This window comes from Gopherus flavomarginatus, chromosome 1 (genome assembly GCF_025201925.1).
Source record: "Gopherus flavomarginatus isolate rGopFla2 chromosome 1, rGopFla2.mat.asm, whole genome shotgun sequence".
NCBI lineage: Eukaryota > Metazoa > Chordata > Testudines > Testudinidae > Gopherus > Gopherus flavomarginatus.
Window position 1 is genome coordinate 28562745 of NC_066617.1, and position 19846 is coordinate 28582590.

A 19846-nucleotide genomic window follows, 5' to 3' on the forward strand; every position below is an offset into this window, starting at 1 on the left:
TTTGTCTCCATTCTCCAATCTGGAGTACCGGTTCTTCTGTGGGAAGTTAATGTGGTACTAACGGCTTTAATAGGACCTCCTTTCAAACCTATGGCATCTTGTCTGTGTCCACTTTTGTGGCTGAAAACTGCATTCCTGGTAGCAATAGCATCCAGAAGAAGATTGTGTGAGTTGCAGGCTCTGATAGCAGGGCCTCCTTACACACAGTTCTCTAAGGGTAAAGTGACTTTAGACGAAAATTTTGGGTGTGATTGTGAAGTGGTTTCTCAGTTTCATTTGAACCAGGCGCTGTATTTACTTGTATTTTCTCAAAAGCGACATTCATCTCCGGAGTAACAGTGTGTCCATACATTAGATTGTAGGCAACGTCTAGCCTTCTGTCTGGACAGGACTAAACCATTTCATGCTTTGTCTTGCCTCGCCTCTTTGTCATATGCGGATTGTATGAAGGGTCAAGTGGTCCTTTCACAGACTGTCTCTAAATGAATAACATCCTGTATCAAAACTCTATATGAAATAGCTTCAGCTATGCCTCCTCAGCAGATGCGAGCTCATTGAATAAGAGCTAAAACAACATCAGTAGTGTTCCTTAATGATATCTCAGTACTGGACATTTTCAGAGTGCTACATGGTCATCCATCCATACATTTATGAACCATTATTCCTTTACTGCATTTTTCAAGGCGGGTGCAAGTTTTGATAAGGCAGTCCTGCACTTGTTGTTTTGGTAGACTCCAAGTCCTGCTTCCCAGGATGGGTACTGCTTGTGAGTCACCTAAGTGGAATACATGGCTGCATCTAGTTGAAGAAGAAATGGTCACTTACTGTAACTGTGGTTCTTTGAGATGTGATGTAGACATGTATTCCATGACCCACTGTCTATCCTCTTCGCATTGTAGTTTAGTTTTTGGGAATTTGGTGTGAAAGAACTAGGGGAGTGGGGAAGGAAATTGGGGCAGCGTCACCTCATATAGCCAGGGGAGAGGCTATGGTCACGAGGCGCGAGTGTCGACCCTCTATTGGTATGTCTAGGCAAAATTATTCAGCTCCAATGGGCTGGGCATGCACACACCTAAGTGGAATACATGGCTAGGTCGCATCTTGAAGAACCAAAGTTGCGTTAAGTAACTGTTTCTTTTGACCGAACATGTCCAGTGTGCCATAGTCACTAAAAAAGCGTCAATCTTAAATGCATTAATTTCAGAAGACTATACACATGGAATATTTATTTTTTTTCAGTGTTTGGCAGCACATTGACTGCATGGGGATTGACAGGCAGCATATTCCTGATATCTATCTGTGTGAACGTTGTCAACCTAGGTGAGTAGCATATGGCTAATAATGGTGTGTGCATGCAATTTCAAACTCTAACTAGAATATTAGAGACTATAAAATGAATAAGTTGCCTTTTTAATATGTTGATTTATTGAAAGTGAGTCTATCACAAAGTAGCAAGCAGGTTCTGTGTTATAAAGAAGCATACCAAACATGTTAACAAATAAAATTCTTGAAGTGTTAAGCAGAAAACTTGAAAGAGAATTGCATCTGTTGCTAGGTCATCTGGAAGTAAAACGACTAATTAGATACCTCATCCACTGTTATTTCTTTGTTTCAGGCTTCATTACAGAGTGTGTAGTGGGAAAATACCTTCTCTTCTCAGGTGATAAAGATCAGACATTGTCAAACTGGGGTTTTAAGAGGAGATGCTGGAAAAGCTGTTAAATCAAAGGGCAACAGGTCACTAGGACTAAATGGCATAAACCTAACAATGGGTAACAAATATGAAATTGTATTAGTTAGTTGGAGGACAGCAAATATTAGAACTACTTTTTACTGAGGATGATCCAGGAGTATAATAGGAACCTACCTGATATATGATTCTGGACCTGTTAGCTGTCGTGGTTCTCTCACCACGGTTTGGCTGCTGAGGTGATTTAGCCCTTCACCCAAGTCATGAAAAGTCCATGCTTTCTAGGTATCAAGTGCAAACAACAGAAAGTGTCTTTTACCCACATCTTAAGCTGAGCACCATGGCAAGTATCTATGGCACAGGTACAGCTGACCAACCTTCTTTAAGTGCCTACTCACCCTGTGACATAGGGATTAAAGAACAGTGAGTCCTGTTTCAGTCCAAGTATGTTGGTTGAGGGAATAATGAAAGAAATGTGCTATGATAGGCACACACTGCACAGCTTTTGTAAAAAAGTAAATCATGTCACCCCAAAATGGTGGCTAAGAGGAGGAGAAATGATAAATCTAATTTATTTGGACTTGCAAAAGGTTTTTCAAAGTTCCTCACAAAAGGCTGTGAAGGGAGTAGGGGAAGAAATTAGGCTTTTTTTCTTCTTTGCTGTGTTAAATAGATCTGAGGGTTTTTTTTGTTTTTTTAAAGGAGGGGATGGAGTTTGTGCCTGTAAATGGGATATGGGTTTTTGTTGTGTGTTTTACTGTGTTTTTTTTTTTTTTCCAATTACATTGGAAATTCAAATCCTTTCCAGGCTGGAAGGATGAGATTCACAAGGGGAATTTAGGTGCGGCAATGATTAGCATTGGAGCACTGAACTTTTTGGTAACCTGCTTCCTAGCTGAATTCACAAACCCAAGTTACACACCTGTATTCCCTATATAATGCCTAGGGAGAGTTAGGTGCCTAAGAAGGAGATTCACAAAAGCCATTATGCTGAGCAGAGAGTGCCTAAGTTAGCAGTAGGAATTGCAGAGGAGACCGTTAAGTAGGGACTTGAACCCAGGTCTCTCGCTTCCAGATGAGTGCCCTAACCTCTGGGTTATAGGGTATTCTGGGTTGGGGGTTCTTAATCTCTCCTGCTGGAGCTGTTCCACTGTGACTGAATAATTAAATATTCATTGGGCCAGAGAGAAAATGAGTGACTCTCTATAGCTCATTGGTTAGGGCCCTCATGTGGGAGTTGGGAAACCCAGGTTCCAGTCCCCTTTCTCCAGTGAGTGTTCAAATATTTTCTATAAAGAGGAACAACTTCAGCAGGCAGATTGAGATATCTACCCCAGAATACCCCTTAGCCAAGTGGTTAGGGCAGTCATCTAGGGTTCAAATCTCTGCTCCACATCTGGTAGAGTAGGGATTTGAACCTGAGTCTCATACATCCTGGGTGAATACTGTAACCACTGGGCTATAGTGGGGCACAAGCCCCACCTGTCTTGTGTTTGGGTTAGGCTTGCTTTGAGTGCGCCTAGTGGATTGGGCCCTGAAGATAAGATAGGCAAGGGAAGTTTGTGAATACCACTAGAGCATAGGCATGAATTAAGCATTGAGCTGCTGGATGGTGTCAGGACTTAGGCAGCTTCGTGCAGGCCCAGCTGTTGAAGTTTTGGCATCTTGAGGATTTTACTGTTGGTAACATATCCACCTAGGTCTTTAGGCTCCTACAGCAGGAGTGGGCAAACTTTTTGGCCTGAGGACCACATTGGGTTTCGGAAATTGTATGGAGGGCCAGTTAGGGGAGGCTGTGCCTCCTCAACAGCCAGGTGTGGCCTGGCCCTGCCCCCTATCTGACACCCCCCCCTTCACTTCTCAGCCTCTGACGGTTCTCCTCTCCCCCCCCACACCGCCCGGCCTGCTGCTTCATCCAACCCCTCCTGTTCCCTGATGGACCCCCTGGGACCCTTGCCCCATCCACGCCCCCTTCCTGTTCCCTGACAGCCCCCAGAACCCCCCTCCTCTGACTGCCCCCTGCCGCCCTATCCAACTTCTCCTCACATTCCTGACTGCCCCCACCCCCAGGGAGCCCTGCCCCATCCAACCACCTCTTCTCCCTGTCCCCTGACTGCCCCCTTTCACCCCATCCAACCCCCCTTCTCCTTCCTGACTGCCCACCCGGGACCCCTGCCCCCATTCAACCCCTGTTCCCTGCCCTCTGACCGCCCCGGCCCCTATCCCCCCACCCCCTGACCCTCACCCCGAACTCCCCTTCCTTCTATCCAACCTCCCCCTCCCTGCCCCCTTATCACGCTGTCTGGAGTGCTGGTGGTGCTACAGCTGTGCTGCCCAGCTGGAGCCAGCAATGCCACCACACAGCACAGAGCACCAGGTCAGGCCAGGCTCTCCAGCTGCGCTGCCCCAGGAGCTTGCAGCCCTGCTACCCAGAGCATTGTGCCGCCGGCGCAGTGAGCTGAGACTGTGGGGAAGGGGGAACAGCGGGGGAGGAGCCGGAGGCTAGCCTCCCGGGCCAGGAGCTCAGGCCGGGCAGGAGGGTCCCGCAGGCCCTAGTTTGCCCACCTCTGTCCTACAGGATTGGGCAGCAGCCATGCAGTGGTTTTGTGAATGCCATTGGCATCTAAATATTGGACTTAGGTAACCTAAGTCCCTTGTGAATCTAGCCTGAAGTGTCCATGGTAGCTGGAGAACTAGAGAAGCTGTATCACAAAAGTCAAGATGATAAAAACAGAACAATTGAGATAGGGAAGAATTTTTTTACAGTTCAAAACTGTGTTTTAACATCTATTCAACTTTCATGACTGACTAAACTTGTGAATAAAGTATGTCTTAAAAATTCAACATCTCCACCCCATCAGATAAATGGTAGAGTTTATAATAAACATGCAGTTAGATCTGGTGGTTCTTCAGCAAAACCATAGAAAACCAGATTTGGCATTTCTGAAATGTTTGAGAATATTTGCTTCCTTTTTATCTTGAACTCTTTTGACCCCCTTTACATCTTAATTTCTTCAAGTTTCTTTTGATGTATCTTGTCAAAAGCCTTTTGAAAGTCTAAATAAATTATGTCAAGTGATTCTGTTTTCTCTGCTATTTTATTGACACTTTCAAAGAATTCTGGTTAGTGAGTCATGATTTTCCTTTGCCAAAACTGATTGAACCCTATCACATCATGGTCTTCCAGGTGTTTTAGTTATTCCATTTTTAATCATTGTTTTGACCAACTTCCCATTTAAAGATGGGAATTCTGTAATTCTATGGATCAGCTTAAGAGGTTCTAAATATGGAGATACAACATTTACTACCTTGTGAAGTGAGTTAGATGAGACTGGCACTTTTGGATACTATTATGCATAGATCATACTGTTGCATAATGAAACAGTGAACCAACTACATTTTTATGCATTACAGCATCCACCTACTGACTGATGATTACAGAATAAATAAGTAGTGTGTGCACTGATTACTGTAATTGTTTCATGTTTGGCTCCATTTCGTACCTAGGTTCAACCACTTAGAAATGTTCTGACATGTTGACTAAACTGTTATTTGAAAATTTTGTTTTTTATGCAGAAGTTTAGATAAGGAAAGGGCAGTGCTGCTGCAGCGAAGAAAAAGGGAAAACATGTCAGGTGGGTACAAAGAAAATGTAATATTTATTAAAATTTCATATAATGTACTGAATGTTTCAATGAACTGTAAAGACCCTGAGAATATTTTTATAGTTCTCCAGTTTGTAGCCTTCCAAGTGCTTTGTAACTAGCATTCTTCCATATAAAATCTGGAATAGAATGAAATATTTTAACCATATTTTATCTTATCAAACACAGCACATCTTGATTTTATATATGTACTAGTCAGTTATGAAACTCTGTAAGAAACAAGTTTCTTCTTTGAGGGATGATCTCCATGTGTGTTCCACACACACCATCTGCCTGAGTTTGGAGATTTTTAGTAAGGGATGTCCCTTGGCCTTCATGTGCACAGTTGTTCTCCTTGTGCTCCAAACAGAGAGTATAAGAGGCAGTCTGGACTGACACCTCTCCAGTTCCTTCTTACTAGTGCATGGTCTCATTCAATCTTCTGTGTCTGCAGCTTCTCCTATTGTTGCTTCTAATTAATATTTTAGAATTTCACTCTTAGATTTATAACTTTTAGTATTTAGTAAAGTGTAGCTTTAATTCTCTCCCCACTGTGGGGAAGCTCTCCCCTGAGGGCAAGGACTATGCCTACAGTCCCAGGTTTAAGAATTGAATTTCTTGCCCCTGCTCCTTTCCAGTGAGTGACAAACACCAACACTGCCTTTAGTATCTTGGTAAGGCTCACTTCTCCACTGAGTGCAGCATTTGCTTCTCCTTCCCTCCCTGACTGTGTGAGGGTTGAGAGCTCAGACTCAGAGGGGGGGAGAGAACAGTGAATGGATAGAGCCATTAGCCCACAGTTGGATCACAACATCGGCCTCGGTCAAGAGGTAGCACCCCTGTGAATGCGACCTCAGGAGCTGAGGCTGCAACTTCCAAGCTTTAAGTCCAAGGAGTCTTATGACAATAAGTGACACACTCACAAGCACAGAGGCAGATCCTACTCTGAATCTAGCCTGAAGAGAAAAGATCCCTTTCCCAAGTCAGACAAGTCCTCACATATGGTCCTAAGGACTTAAGTCTTGGTAAACCTCCCCGGCAGGAAAATGCAACATGCAGGAGTAAGGCTCCATTGGTTCCAATCTTTGATCCAGCGTATAAATCACAAAAAAGACCTCCACTGCCATTTTCTTCAACATCCAGATGAGACTGTGCTCTGGTACCAACAAGGCCCCAGAGGGATTTGACATCTGCTGTGACCAGGGAAGTGTCTGATCCGACTGCTCTGACCACCAGTTCACCCTACATCAGAGTGGTCTGAGACCTGCATCTTCCCAAAGGATGTTTTTGCTCTGTTACCTTCAATCCCCTCTTCTCTCAGGTCTGTTCTTTTTTAGAGACATTATACCGGAGCAGCCTGTGGGCCGCATGCAGCCCAATTGGAACTCAGCTCAGCTGTGTGCTAAAGGCTGGCCTGCAAGGCGGGGTCCAGGTTCTTGGCTGCCCAGCACGGGGGAGATAAGATGCAGTTAGACCCCTGTAGAGTCCGGGGTTGAGGCAGCCGGCATGCCCTGCGAGCTCCAGAGGGCTGCTGCCCTGCCACCTGGCCCCTGCGGCCCAGGTAACACATTGTAGGCCGCATATTCAGGCCATAATTATAAATAAGTTAACAACCACTGCACCAGAGTAAGATAATCTTCCATCTGCAGACCTGAGTACCCATACTTTGGTACCAATGATCAGTTGAGAACCAACTTTCTCATTGAATGAGTTGGAGGCCCCAGATGAGCCTCTACTCCTGCATGAGGAGCAAGTCTGGATGGAAGCTCCAGGCGATTGGGATTCTGTTGTCCACCCAGGTGTGACTTTTTCCAAGGGACAGATGGTTCCCAATGCCCCAACCAATTGAACCTTGTACTGGTACCCTCTCTCCTACACAAGTCTCCAATTCAGAATTGCTGATTACGAGGCCCTGTTAGCAAAATACAATTTCACCAATTATGTGAAGTTGTTAGGATTCAAAGACAAACTCCCTTAGGGTAGAATCAAATTCCAGAACGTAATTGATTAAGGTAAATCACTAGCCAGAACAAATCTTCAGGCTGTCAATTGTTGCTGATACTGCTTCCAGAGCGATGGCTATTGCGGCTATGAGGAGATGATCCTGATTGCATTTGTCAGATTTTCTGGAGAGGTATAAAGTACCATTGAAGACCTGACCTCTGATTCAGTTAACTATTTTAATGAAAAGACTGATTGGTTTCTTCATTCTTGTAAAGGCTTGATAGCATTTATCTTTGAGTATCTATACATCTGTCCCAAAGAGAGAACATCACAAACAGGGGTACAGAAAAAGACTACTTCCTCAACTGTTTTATCATCAGTGCTCTCACAAACCACTGTGCAAATGACAGAGGATACAGAGACCGAGATTTGTAGTTTCCTCAACATCTATTGATATACCTCACCCCAACCCACAGCTGAAGGTTTTCTTTTGACAAGACTTTTGAGATCCGTGTTCCTGATTTGATACCTTAGAATCATAGAATATTAGGGTTGGAAGAAACCTCAGGAGGTCATCTATTCCAATCCCCTGATCAAAGCAGGACCAACACCAATTAAATCATCCCACCCAGGGCTTTGTCAAGCCGAGCCTTAAAAACCTCTAAGGATGGAGATTCCACCATCTCCCTAGGTAACCCATTCCAGTGCTTCACCACTCTCCTAGTAAAATAGTGTTTCCTAGTATCCAACCTAAACCTCCCTGACTGCAGCTTGAGACCATTACTTCTTGTTCTGTCATCTGCCACCACTGAGAACAGCCTTGCTCCATCCTCTTTGGAACCCCACTTCAGGTAGCTGAAGGCTGTTATCAAATCCCCCCTCACTCTTCTCTTCTGCAGGCTAAATAAGATCAGTTCCCTCAGCCTTTCCTCCTAAATCATGTGCCCCAGCCCTCTAATTGTTTTTGTTGCCTTCTGCTGGACTCTCTCTACAATTTGTCCACATCCCTTCTGTAGTGGGGGAACCAAAACTGGACACCATACTCCCGCTGTGGCCTCACCAGTGCAGAATAGAGAGGAATAATCACTTCCCTTGATCTACTGGGAATGCTCCTACTAATACAGCCCAATATGCCGTTAGCCTTCTTGGTAACAAGGGCACACTGCTGACTCATATCCAGCTTCTTGTCCTCTTTAATCCCCAGATTCTTTTCTGCCTGCATGAGATTCTTCCTTCCTAAGTGCAGAACTCTACACTTGTCCTTGTTGAGCCTCATCAGATTTGTTTAGGTCACTCTGGATCCTATCCCTACCCTCCAGCTTATCTACCTCTCCCCTTCATCTTAGTGTCATCTGCGAACTTGCTGAGGGTGCAGTTCATCCCATCATCCAGATCATTAATAAAGATGTTGAACAAAACCGGCCCCAGGACTGAGCCCTGGGGCACTCCGCTTGATACTAGCTGCCAACTAGACATCGAGCCGTTGAGCCCGACAATCTAGCCAGCTTTCTATCCACCTTATAATCTGTCTATTCATCCAATCCATACTTCTTTTAACTTTTTGTCAAGAATACTGTGGAGAATGTATCAGAAGCTTTGCTAAAGTCAAGATATATCACATCCATCGCTTTCCCCATATACATAGAGCCAGTTACCTAATCATAGAAGGCAGTCAGGTTGGTCAGGCATGACTTGCCCTTGGTGAATCCACGTTGACTGTTCCTGATCTCCTTCCTTTTCTCCAAGTGCTTCAAAATGGATTTCTTGAGGACCTGCTCCATGATTCTGCCAGGGACTGAAGTGGAGCTGACTGGTCTGTAGTTCCCCAGGTTCTCTTTCTTCCCTTTTTTGAATATGGGCACTATATTTGCCTTTTTCCAATCATCCGGGATCTCCCCTTATCGCCACAAATTTTCAAAGATAATAGCCAATGGCTCTGCAATCACATCAGCCAACTCCCTCACACCCTTGGATGCACTGGGTCTGGACCCACGGACTTGTATATGTCCAGCTTTTCTAAATAGTCCATACCATGTTCTTTCACCGCTGAGGGCTGCTCACCTCCTCCCCATACTGTGTTGCCCAGTGCAGCAGTCTGGGAGCTGACCTTGTCTGTGAAGACCTGAGGTTTTAAAAAAAGCATTGCCTGCCATTGAGGGAAAATAATAGACAAGTGAGTGCTGAAAATTATTCACTCTGGCTATTTGATCGAGTTTCTGTTACCTCTTACCACCAACCCCATTCCCAATCCCTTTTCACGGACTAATCTCATAAGGAAATCCTACATTAAGAGGTGCACCTTTTGCCACTTCAACATCAGGGGAAGGGATTCTTCTCCCCATGTTTCCTAGTCCCCCAGAAAGAACGAAGAGTGGAGACTGATTCTTGACCAATGCCAATTAATTATTAACCCAAAAATTAAAATTCTGTGTGATCACATTGGGATCAAAAATTTCCCCTCTGGAAGAGGACATATAGTTTGTGGCTTTTGACATAAAAAAGTCTTAGTTTCACATAGATATGCACCCATCCTACAGAAAGTTCTTCAGGTTCTTCTTCGAGAGATGTCCCTGTGGGTGCTCCACTCCAGGTATCGATGCATCTCTGCGCCTTCAATCAGAGATTTTTGCAGCAGTACTCATACCGGCCTCGCATGCGCAGAGCCTGCATGCCCCCCCGTCCCTCCACCGGTGGCCAGTCTCCTCAGTTCCTTCTCTGCCGTCCCCAGCTTGAGACGGAGCTCAGCACACTCGCTAAGAACTTTCTTCCTCTTGTTAAAATTACCCTTCTAGTTAGTTAGTTTGTTGTTAGTGATAGTTACCTTTTTCACTTAAACCTTCCCCCCCCACCCTTTGTTCCTGTCAGCCGCAGCTGCTTCTGACATGCCTGGCTCCCCAGGCTTTAAGCGCTGCTCTACCTGCAAGGAGCCTGTCCTCCTGTCAGATGATCACTCAAAATGCATAAAATGTTTGAGGGAGACCCACATCTCTCCAAAATGTGCCCACTGCAGTAAATTTAGCTCCAGGGCATGGAAGGATGGGGAGCTTAGACTAAACTGCTCCTCCTCCAGAGATCGCTAGGGTCAGCTTCAGACCCAGGTGCTGATTCCGGCTCCGCTGCCCATCACAGCCCCCCCACCTCAAAGAAGCACAAAAAAAAATTCAAAAAAAAGGGCACCTTCTGTCATCCGCAAAGGAAACCCTGCGGGTTAAGATTTCTCCGGGCAGGTCTACCGCTTCCCTCCCACTGCTTTCCCGCTTGAGCACGTTTGAGACGCCGGGCTCCTCTGGCACCGCGTGAAACCCGCTTGCGGCTGTGGTGGGAGCACAAAGTTCCGGTGCCGAGGCTTCAGGCTTCCAATTGCCTGCCTTTCTTCTGGTACCATTTGGCACCGCGACGGACACGGTGCCGACATATCTGGACCTGCCTGACCCCCGTAGGCTGATACTGATCTCTGGGCTCCAGCACCGACATCCACTGAGCTGGCCAGTAGTGAGTTAAGGCTCAAAACACCAGTGCAGAGGCAATTTTCCTGACAGCAGATTCCTCCTGCACAGCCTTCACCTCACACAGAAGCCTCAGCACTGCAATTTACTCAGTCAAGGGACCTCTTTGTATCCCCTACCCTGCCGTCACCCCTACTGAATGCCTGCTTCTCTACAATGGCTGACTCAGGGTCTGGACAGCCTTCCTCCAGTGATGAGGAATCTGGACTGCAAGGGGATTTTTCACCGTATCAAGATTCCCATCCTCAGACCCCTGTCAACAGAGGTCACAGAAAAATTACCTCATCCTACGCTCAAGATCCTGCCCCATGGTGTGTGAACCCCTGAATGGTACCACCTATGCCCTTCCCACCGCCGTGGCAATATTGGGCCCCATGGGCATCGTATCCTCGAACACACTCGTTACTCCACCTCGACCGGGCGCAACACCTGCCTAGCACCACCAGCTGACGTACCTGCTGCTGATGCAAGACACCAGGCAGCATCGTCACAACTGCAGGATCAATCACATCCTGCTCCTATTCCAGTAGACCTGGAAGTACCACCTGAAGAAGCCTTACTTCCCCCTCCCACAACATCTTTGGATGACTTCTCACAATTTCAAGACCTTTTTAAAAGAGTTGCCAGTGAGTTGAGAATTAATTTGGAGGAGGTCCCTGAACAACAGCATGAGTTAATGGACATCCTACAACCCTCTTCTTCCTCTAGGGTTGCATTACCAGTCTACTCAGCCCTTTTAGAACCTGCTAAGGCCATCTGGCAGACCCCCACTACAAGCCTACCTTCCTGTAAACGAGCGGATCGCAAGTACTTTATTCCTTCTAAGGGCTCTGAATTCCTTTTTACCTATCCAACACCAAACTCCTTGGTGGTAGACGCAGCCATCCAAAGGGCCAAAGAGCAGTATTCCCGCTCCACCCCATCCAACAAAGATAGTAAACACTTGGACCTCCTTGAACATAAAGTATATGCATCTTCAATGCTACAATTTCATATTGCTAATTATACTGCAGTTTTTGCAAATTATGGAATGTCATCAATTTACCGCTCTAGTCTCTGAGGGACAAATCATATCCCGTACCGCTCTTCAAGTGGCCCTCGATGCAGCCACTACTGCAGCAAGATCCACCACCACAGCAGTGGTCATGCGCCGAGGTTCATGGCTCTCCTCTTCCTTTCCATGAGAGGTCCAGAGTACCATTGAAGAGCTTCCCTTTGATGGTTACAAATTCTTTGCTTCCACCACGAACAACATACTTCATTCAATGAAGGACTCAAGGGCAGCCTCTGGTCCTTAGGAATCCAAACCCCTACAACCAGAAAGCGACAATATAGCTTTCAACCTTACCACTGTCCACACAACCCCGCATATACACAGCACTTGCATAGATCACAGAAGCAACAACAGCAATGCCAGAGACCCAGATACCAGCGTCGTTATCTCAGTTCTTCGGTAACGCCTCAACCCCCTCCAACTAAAAAGCAGATTTGAAGTTTTGGTCAAGGACCTAGAAAACAACATTCCCACTTCAGTGCTTACACCCCATGTCCCTATTTTTTGACACCACTTATGGCCATTCTCCCACCAGTGACAGAGCATTACCACTGATAAGTGGGTTATAGAGCTCGTCACAATTGGCTACTCTATTCCCTTCCTCTCCTTGCCTCCCATCCACCCACCCTCCCCATCTCTCTTCGGGACCACTCTCACGAGCCACTGCTCTTCCAAGAAGTACAACATCTCCTTCAGTTGGGAGCAGTGGAACTTGTGCCTGAACAACACAGAGGGAAGGGCTTTTATTCCCATTATTTAATTTATTAACAGAAAAGAGAACAAATCCACATTACATCCTTCCCAGCACCTGGAGTTCAGAGGAGCAGACCTCCATTACCGAAAGGGGTTGCCATCTCTCCCACCTGACCAATTCAACACCCTAAAACTTCTGGCCCCAAAACTTCACAACAGTCCCCAGGTCATTGCCCGAGACTGTCTACAACTACTAGGTCATATGGCCTTGTGCACTTTCGTGGTCCAAAATGCACGCTTGTACATGAGGTGCTTCCAAGCCTGGTTGGCCACAGTTTACAAACCAAATGTGCATGCTCCAAACAAGCCTCTGTCCATACCCTTCCAAGTCAAAGACTCTCTGCTGTGGTGGACAGTTCCCTCCAACCTCTGCTCTGGAGTCCGCTTTCTCCAGGACGATCCATCCCTCATAATGACTGCCGATGCATCCTTCACAGGGTGGGGCGCGCACATGTATCACCACACAGTCCAGGGTCTATGGTCTTCAGCCGAAACCTCCCTGCACATAAATGTCCTAGAACGTTGAGCCATACGCAATGCCTGCCATCACTTCCTCCGACTAATCAGGAATCAACATGTACGCGTAATAACAGACAACATTGCCTGCATGTTCTATGTAAACAGGCAGGGAGGAGCTCGCTCTCACTCGCTTTGCATAGAGGCTATGAAGCTCTGGAATTGGTGCCTTGCGAACAACATCTGGATATCAGCCGCCTATCTTCCCGGAGTTACGAATACGACAGCAGACGAATTAAGCAGACGCTTTCCCTGGAATCACGCATGGGAGATAAACGAGACAATCATCTGCAGCACAGTCCACATTTGGGGTCACCCAACCATAGACCTTTTTGCAACTGCAAAAAACACGAAATATCCCAAATTTTGCTCCAGAGCAGGACTCGACAAACGTTCCCTGGGAGATGCATTCATGGTCCCATGGCACCGGAACTTACTCTGTGCTTCCCCCCCATACTGGTTCTCCACAGAGTTCTGACAAAGATACGAACAGATCGTGTCACGGTGATCTTGGTTGCCCCGTCGTGGCCCAGACAACCGTGGTTTCCATTCCTCACCAGAATATCAATAAGATCATGAATATTGTTGCCCCTCACTCCGAACCTCTTATCATAGCAACGCTGCCCTTTCTTCACCCAACCTGTCCATGCCTCACCTCAAAGCCTGGTTCCTACATGGTTCTCCCAAAACGAACTAGCTTGCTCTGACCAAGTTCAAAGAGTGCTACTACACAGCAGAGCTCAATCTACTCGCACCACCTATCTGCAAAAGTGGAAACAATTCACGCAATGGTGTTCACCTAAACAACTTTCTCCCACGTCGGTACCTCTCCTGCTCATACTTGACTACCTACTGGACATTAAGCAATCTGGCCTCTCTTTCAGTTCCATCAGCGTCTATTTAGCTGCTATTACAAACTTTCATGACAGAATCGACAATACCTCTCTCTTTGCTCATCCAATCACCAAGTGTTTCCTCAAGAGACTCCGAACCCTATTCGCAGACATTAAACTGCCTACCCCTCTGTGAGACCTTCATTTAATATTAACCTACCTAACTCAACAACCATTTGATCCCGTAACCACTTGCTCCCTTTTACACCTCTCTATGAAAACAGCATTTTTAGTGGCAATTACCTCCGCCAGACGGGCAGGAGAAATAGCAGCTCTTATGGCAGAGCCACCATATACGCTATTTTTCAAGAACAAGGTTACCCTTAGATTACACCCCAAATTTCTTCCAAAGGTTCATTCCTCATTCCACATTAATGAGCCAATACACCTATCGACCTTCTTTCTGAAAACACATGCAAACTCTTTCGAAGCCACAATGCATACGTTAGATGTACGCAGAGCCTTGTCCTTCTATTTGAATAGAACCAAACCTTTTAGAAACTCTTCTAGACTTTTTGTCTCCATTGCGGAGCATTCCAAAAGGACACCTATTTCTACCCAGAGACTTTCAAACTGGTTTTCTGACTGCATCCGATTGTGCTATGAGATAAAGAAAGTTACACCTCCAGCCTGTATCAGAACTCATTTCACTTGATCTGTGACTACCTCTGTAGCTTTCTTATGCAAAGTTTCCCTGGCTGACATCTGTAAAGTGGCCACATGGTCTTCTGAACACACATTTGTTAAGCCCTTGCTCAAGGCCCTCTCTCTGATACACGATTGGGCAGAGCTGTATTATCTATTGCATTCCTATCAGATCCAAAGTCCCTACCTCCTTGAGAGACACTGCTTTTAAGCCACCTGGAGTGGAGCACCCACAGCGATATCTCTTGAAGAGGAGGAGGTTACTCACTCTGTGCAATAACTGATGTTCTTTGAGATGAATGTCCCTGTTGATGTTCCACTACCCACTTTCCTCCCCTCTACTTCGGAGTTGGGGTAGCCTCTGTTGTAGAGAAGGAACTGAGACCACCAGCCACGCATGCGTACTATTAAGGTATACTCAGAGCAGGGGGGCAGGCTCTGCGCATGCATGGCCTGTATGAGTACTGCTGCAAAAATCTGCTAGCGAAGGTGCAGGGACACACCAACACCTGGAGTGGAGCACCCACAGAAACAGTCATCTCAACGAACATCAGTTACAGCACACCGGGAGTAACCTCCTCTTCTTCCTTTGGCAAGACTGTTACCAATTCAGAATCCTCTCATTTGAGCTAGCTATGACACCCAGGGTCTTTTACAGAAGTCTTTTTCAGTGGTTGCAGCTTAGATGAGAAGAAACGGCTTTTACTGCCTTTCTATATGTTGATGACTGGCTCCTGGTGGGGAGATCCAGCAGAGAAGTCCAGTTGGCAACCATATTCCTACTCTGCCTATTGTCTTCCTTGAGAATCTGTGTCGGCCACAAAAAATCCACTTTCACTCCCACAAGGACTAGAGATTTTATAGGTGTGACCTTAGGCTCTTGCTGCAGTTGAGTCCATCTCCTGATGGAGAGATTCTACACCCCAAGTGATTTGATAAAACAGATCACCCTCAGACTTCAGACTACAGTCAGGGTTTCCTTTTCCTTTCTAGGCCATGTGGCCTCATACATCTAGTTACACCATTTGCTAGGCTCCATTTCTGTTACCTGTAAGCCTGGCTTCAGACTGTCTACTCATCAGACAAAGACAACATCAGTTCCAGAGTAACAGGTTACAATCAAGGCGGGAGGAATAGCTCAGTGGTTTGAGCATTGGCCTGCTAAACCCAGGATTGTGAGTTCAATCCTTGAGGGGTCATTTAGGGATCTGGGGCAAAAATCTGTCTGGGGATTGGTCCTGCCCTGAGCAGGGGGTTGGACTAGATGATCTCCTGAAGTCCCTTCCAACTCTGATATTCTTTTAAACAAAAAAAAAAAAAGTTACAGTCTCTCTTGCAAACCCAGAAAATATTCGGGTTGGAGTTCCTTCCCTCACACCAACACCTAAAGTGAGCATCATTACATACAGATGCTTCCCTCTTAGTTTGGGGAGCCCATATGGTTAAGCACACTGCACAAGGAACTTGGTCCCCTCTGGAGGCCAGAATGCATATCACTTTACTGGAATTAAGAGCAGTGTATTGAGCATGCAATACATTCCTTCCACTCATCCAGTCCCAATATTTCCAGATAATGTTGGACAATATGATGACTATCTTCTCCATAAACAAAGAGAGAATGAGATCCCTTTCCCTGTGTGTAGAGACAGTCAACCTCTGGAATTGATGTAACAGTAACCACATAACTCTCCCAGCAGTATGCCTACCAAGTGCACAGAACTCCCTACATGTTTTTTAAATGTGTAATTTCCTAGGTTTTGGGGCTCCTTGACCCAATGTCCTTTCCCTTTCAGTGTCTGGCAACTTCCTCCTGGTGACTGCAGGAGGCAGGTCATTGGGAATATGAGAGAGTTAGTTCAGGTGCCCAGACCCCATATGGCCTGCAGCAGCCCAGAGTTGCCCTTGGAGTGAAAGTCCTGCTCAGCTGTGGTGTGAAGCATGCTTATTTCAGACAATCTTCAAGGACTCTAGCTGCTAAATTTTTAAGTCTCTACTGAGCGTGTGTGAACTCAGATTTTTCAAAGTCTTTTAACTTGGCTATATTGCGATAGATTTTCGTGGGGACACCAAAAGACTCATTGCTGTCACGCCACCTTGCTGAATTCTGCATGTGGATACTTGCAGCAGCTTATAGGTTGGGACAGCACTTACTTTAATTTTGGAAACCCAGTATTATAGGTTAAACACTTACTGAATACCTGATTCTTTTTACAGTGTTTGTTTTATTTTGTTTTTATAGATGGGGATACAAGTGCAACAGAAAGTGGTGATGAAGTTCCTGTGGAACTGTATACTGCTTTTCAACACACACCAACTACAATTACTCTAACTGCTACAAGGGTTACTAAGGTTAATGACAAGAAAAGGAAAAAAAGTGGGGAGAAAGAGCAGAACATTGCAAAATGTAAAAAGGTAAGTTAATTTAATTGGTCTTTACTTTTCATAGCTTTCATGTAATGGAATGAATTACTGGTATGTGACATTTTTAACATTTGCCTCGTGTTGGTGTAGAGGTTTTTACTTTCTGAATTTAGATTGGTATGCAGGACTCATCCATGGAAAGTGATGTATCAGACATTTTATTTATTATTTTTTTTCTAGCTATCCAGTATTCTTTACAGTGGAATCCCTTTAGAAATGGATTGATAGTAACTTTTTAAACTTATAACACATTTGCATACAATATGTACAGGCTTATATGGTGTCCTGTGAGGAGTCTATTATTTATAAATATATTTGGGCATTTTTTTGCCTCATGCTGTTATAGCTACACTATTTCTCCCTCATTTTTTTTTCTTCCCACTGCTGCTAATAAAGGGCAAATCTTTTTATAGTGCTCTTTAGCTATTAAAATTCAGAAATGATTGATGGTGTTGTCAGTTCTCCCTGACATGACTTGCCATTCCATTCAGTTGAAGTGTCAGTTCTGTAGAAAACTGTTCTCTGAAAGTAATCTCTTCAACACAATTTAGTAAGTGAAGTGTGATTATTCCAAAATCCTTTTTGAAAATATAATTTTTAACCAAGGAAATAACAATATGTTGCATTTAGAAAATTTAAAAAAGCTCAAAAGTAACTGTATTGAGGAACCACAATAGAATGATAATACACTGGCATTGTGAAATATGACACCTTGATTTTCTAGATTCATACAAAAATCGAACACTTACTGGATACTAGCACAATGGAGAAATGAGATCTTTCCATGATTTAAAAAAAATGCTCTGTTTGTGATCAGGTTAAAATAAAGAACTGTTGCAGTCAAGCAAAAATATTAAAAGAAACTGGAGCTGAAAACCAGAATTTCAATGGTTAGGCAGTGTTTTGGCATTTGAAAGAAATGTTTAAGGTCATTAATTTAATTTATTTTTTAAAACCAGTTTCAAATGCAGTTGTAGAAATATCTGATCAGTTGTTAAAATATCACTTGAATGACAGTTCTTAATATAAAGTGCTGATACTCAGTGGTTACCTCCTAATATAGTGCAAGAGGATGTTGTAAAAGACAAACTTAATGGAAAATACTGTGTTTTGAGAAAATTTCCATAATTTTACAGGATATACAATGTACATCCATAGGCTGTCCTATGTGTGTGCCATTTAATGGGTTTACCTTGTATGCCCACAGAGCACTCTAGGTTAATGCTGAATCACTGGCACAGTGAGTGAGGCATAAAGGTGAGGTTGTAATGCTGAAAAATGCAAATTTTATGCCACCAAGTGCCATTGGACTACTAGCTTTGAAACCTTGGATTTCATTTTATTGGCAATCTTTATATAATGTTCTCAAGAATATGAAAATACAAGTGGCCTTCCTTTTTACTGGTCTTTTAATGTCATTCTCTTCCCTTCCTGTTACTGCTTTTAATGAGAACAGTTGTATTAAGAATTTAGCCTTTTTAAAAAAGCATGAGATCATTTTCCCGCAGAAAAACTTTGTTAATCTTAAAAAATTTTTAATGACAACTGCATTTTTTTTTTTAGGCTTTTCGCGAAGGATCTAGGAAATCTTCAAGAGTTAAGGTAAGTGTAAATATATGATAATTCTAGATAAATATAGATGTTACTTCAGTTACATTCTGAACTTTCTGCTAACTAATCTTATTTTTGTTTATATGAGAACATGTTTTTGTATATTTAGAATATCATCTTATATATTGGTGTTTATATTTATCCAGAATACACCTGCATAACATGTGTCGGTGCTAAAATATCTTTTTAGCAGAATAACTACTGCATAAATATTTTCTGGTAGTGTTTAAATAAAGCACATTAGAAAATGACCAATTTATTTTTCAGTTGGCACCGGCTCTGCAAGTGCAGGCAATACAATTTTGTCTAGAATTTTCTTTCCTTTGAAATACATTAAATTTCAAAAGATGGATGAGAATTTAGAAGAGGCAGCCTGAGGAAGAGTTTCCCATGCCTCTAGCAAGTCACAGTGATCGGGGATGTTAGCTGTAATATTGTTTTGACAGTTTTAACTTAAAACCTAATTGGTCTTAGAGGACGTCAAAAGATCCATGTTGTGTAAATTAGGACTACAGAATTCTTCCCTTATTTCGTTCTTTAGTTATTTGATCCTAACTATTCGTCCTGTTCAGTATAAACATACAAAAAAGCATCACAGCCAACCTAAAAATCATTTGTCTGAAAGTGTTCTACTTACCATTGTGACAAGTAATATTGCAAATGAATAAAATTGGAAAAGCAGTTTTACTGATGGTAAGTTTCACTTCCTAGTTCTATGCACTGCATTATGGTATCACTCTTATGCGTTTCTTAGGAGCTCTCGTGCATGATCTGTTAACACCTGTGTTAAGCAGCATCATGGATAAACTCAGCTACCAGGAATTCAGATGCTACTAATTTATTAGCTTCCATCAGTTGCTGTGCCAGGTCAGGTAGAAGAGAGGAGCAACAGCACATGGAGCAACAAGGACCTCTGAGATCGTTTTGGGAGAAGGAAAAAGTCTTTCATGTAGGGATGGTGGGGGAGTGGCAGAAAACACCTGTCACCTCAGGCCCCTCTATGGAGTTGTGGTGTGGAGATGGAGAGTGACACTGGGACTGTAAGGATCCTGAGGCATCCGTGGTTCCACTGTGGAGCCAAGCAAGGAAGGACCATAGGATCTGGGCAGGAAAAGCAGAGCTGGGACTAGGGTAACCAGATAGCAAGTGTGAAAAATCGGGACAGGAGG

General features: G+C 44.3%; 1 protein-coding gene across 3 annotated transcripts in view; it reads left to right on the forward strand.

The window, feature by feature from the left end:
* The window catches only part of KMT2E (lysine methyltransferase 2E (inactive)), a 122007-nt gene that overhangs the window by 42771 nt on the left and 59390 nt on the right, over window positions 1-19846 (forward strand). For 2 of the 3 annotated variants that reach the window (XM_050925279.1, XM_050925270.1), the window contains exons 5-8: window positions 1240-1320; window positions 5267-5325; window positions 16885-17057; window positions 18630-18668. In XM_050925279.1, coding sequence (XP_050781236.1) covers window positions 1240-1320; window positions 5267-5325; window positions 16885-17057; window positions 18630-18668 — 352 coding nt within the window. Of the gene's footprint in view, window positions 1-1239; window positions 1321-1616; window positions 1661-5266; window positions 5326-16884; window positions 17058-18629; window positions 18669-19846 lie in introns of those variants that run through there. The other variant, XM_050925289.1, reaches the window with a different exon arrangement.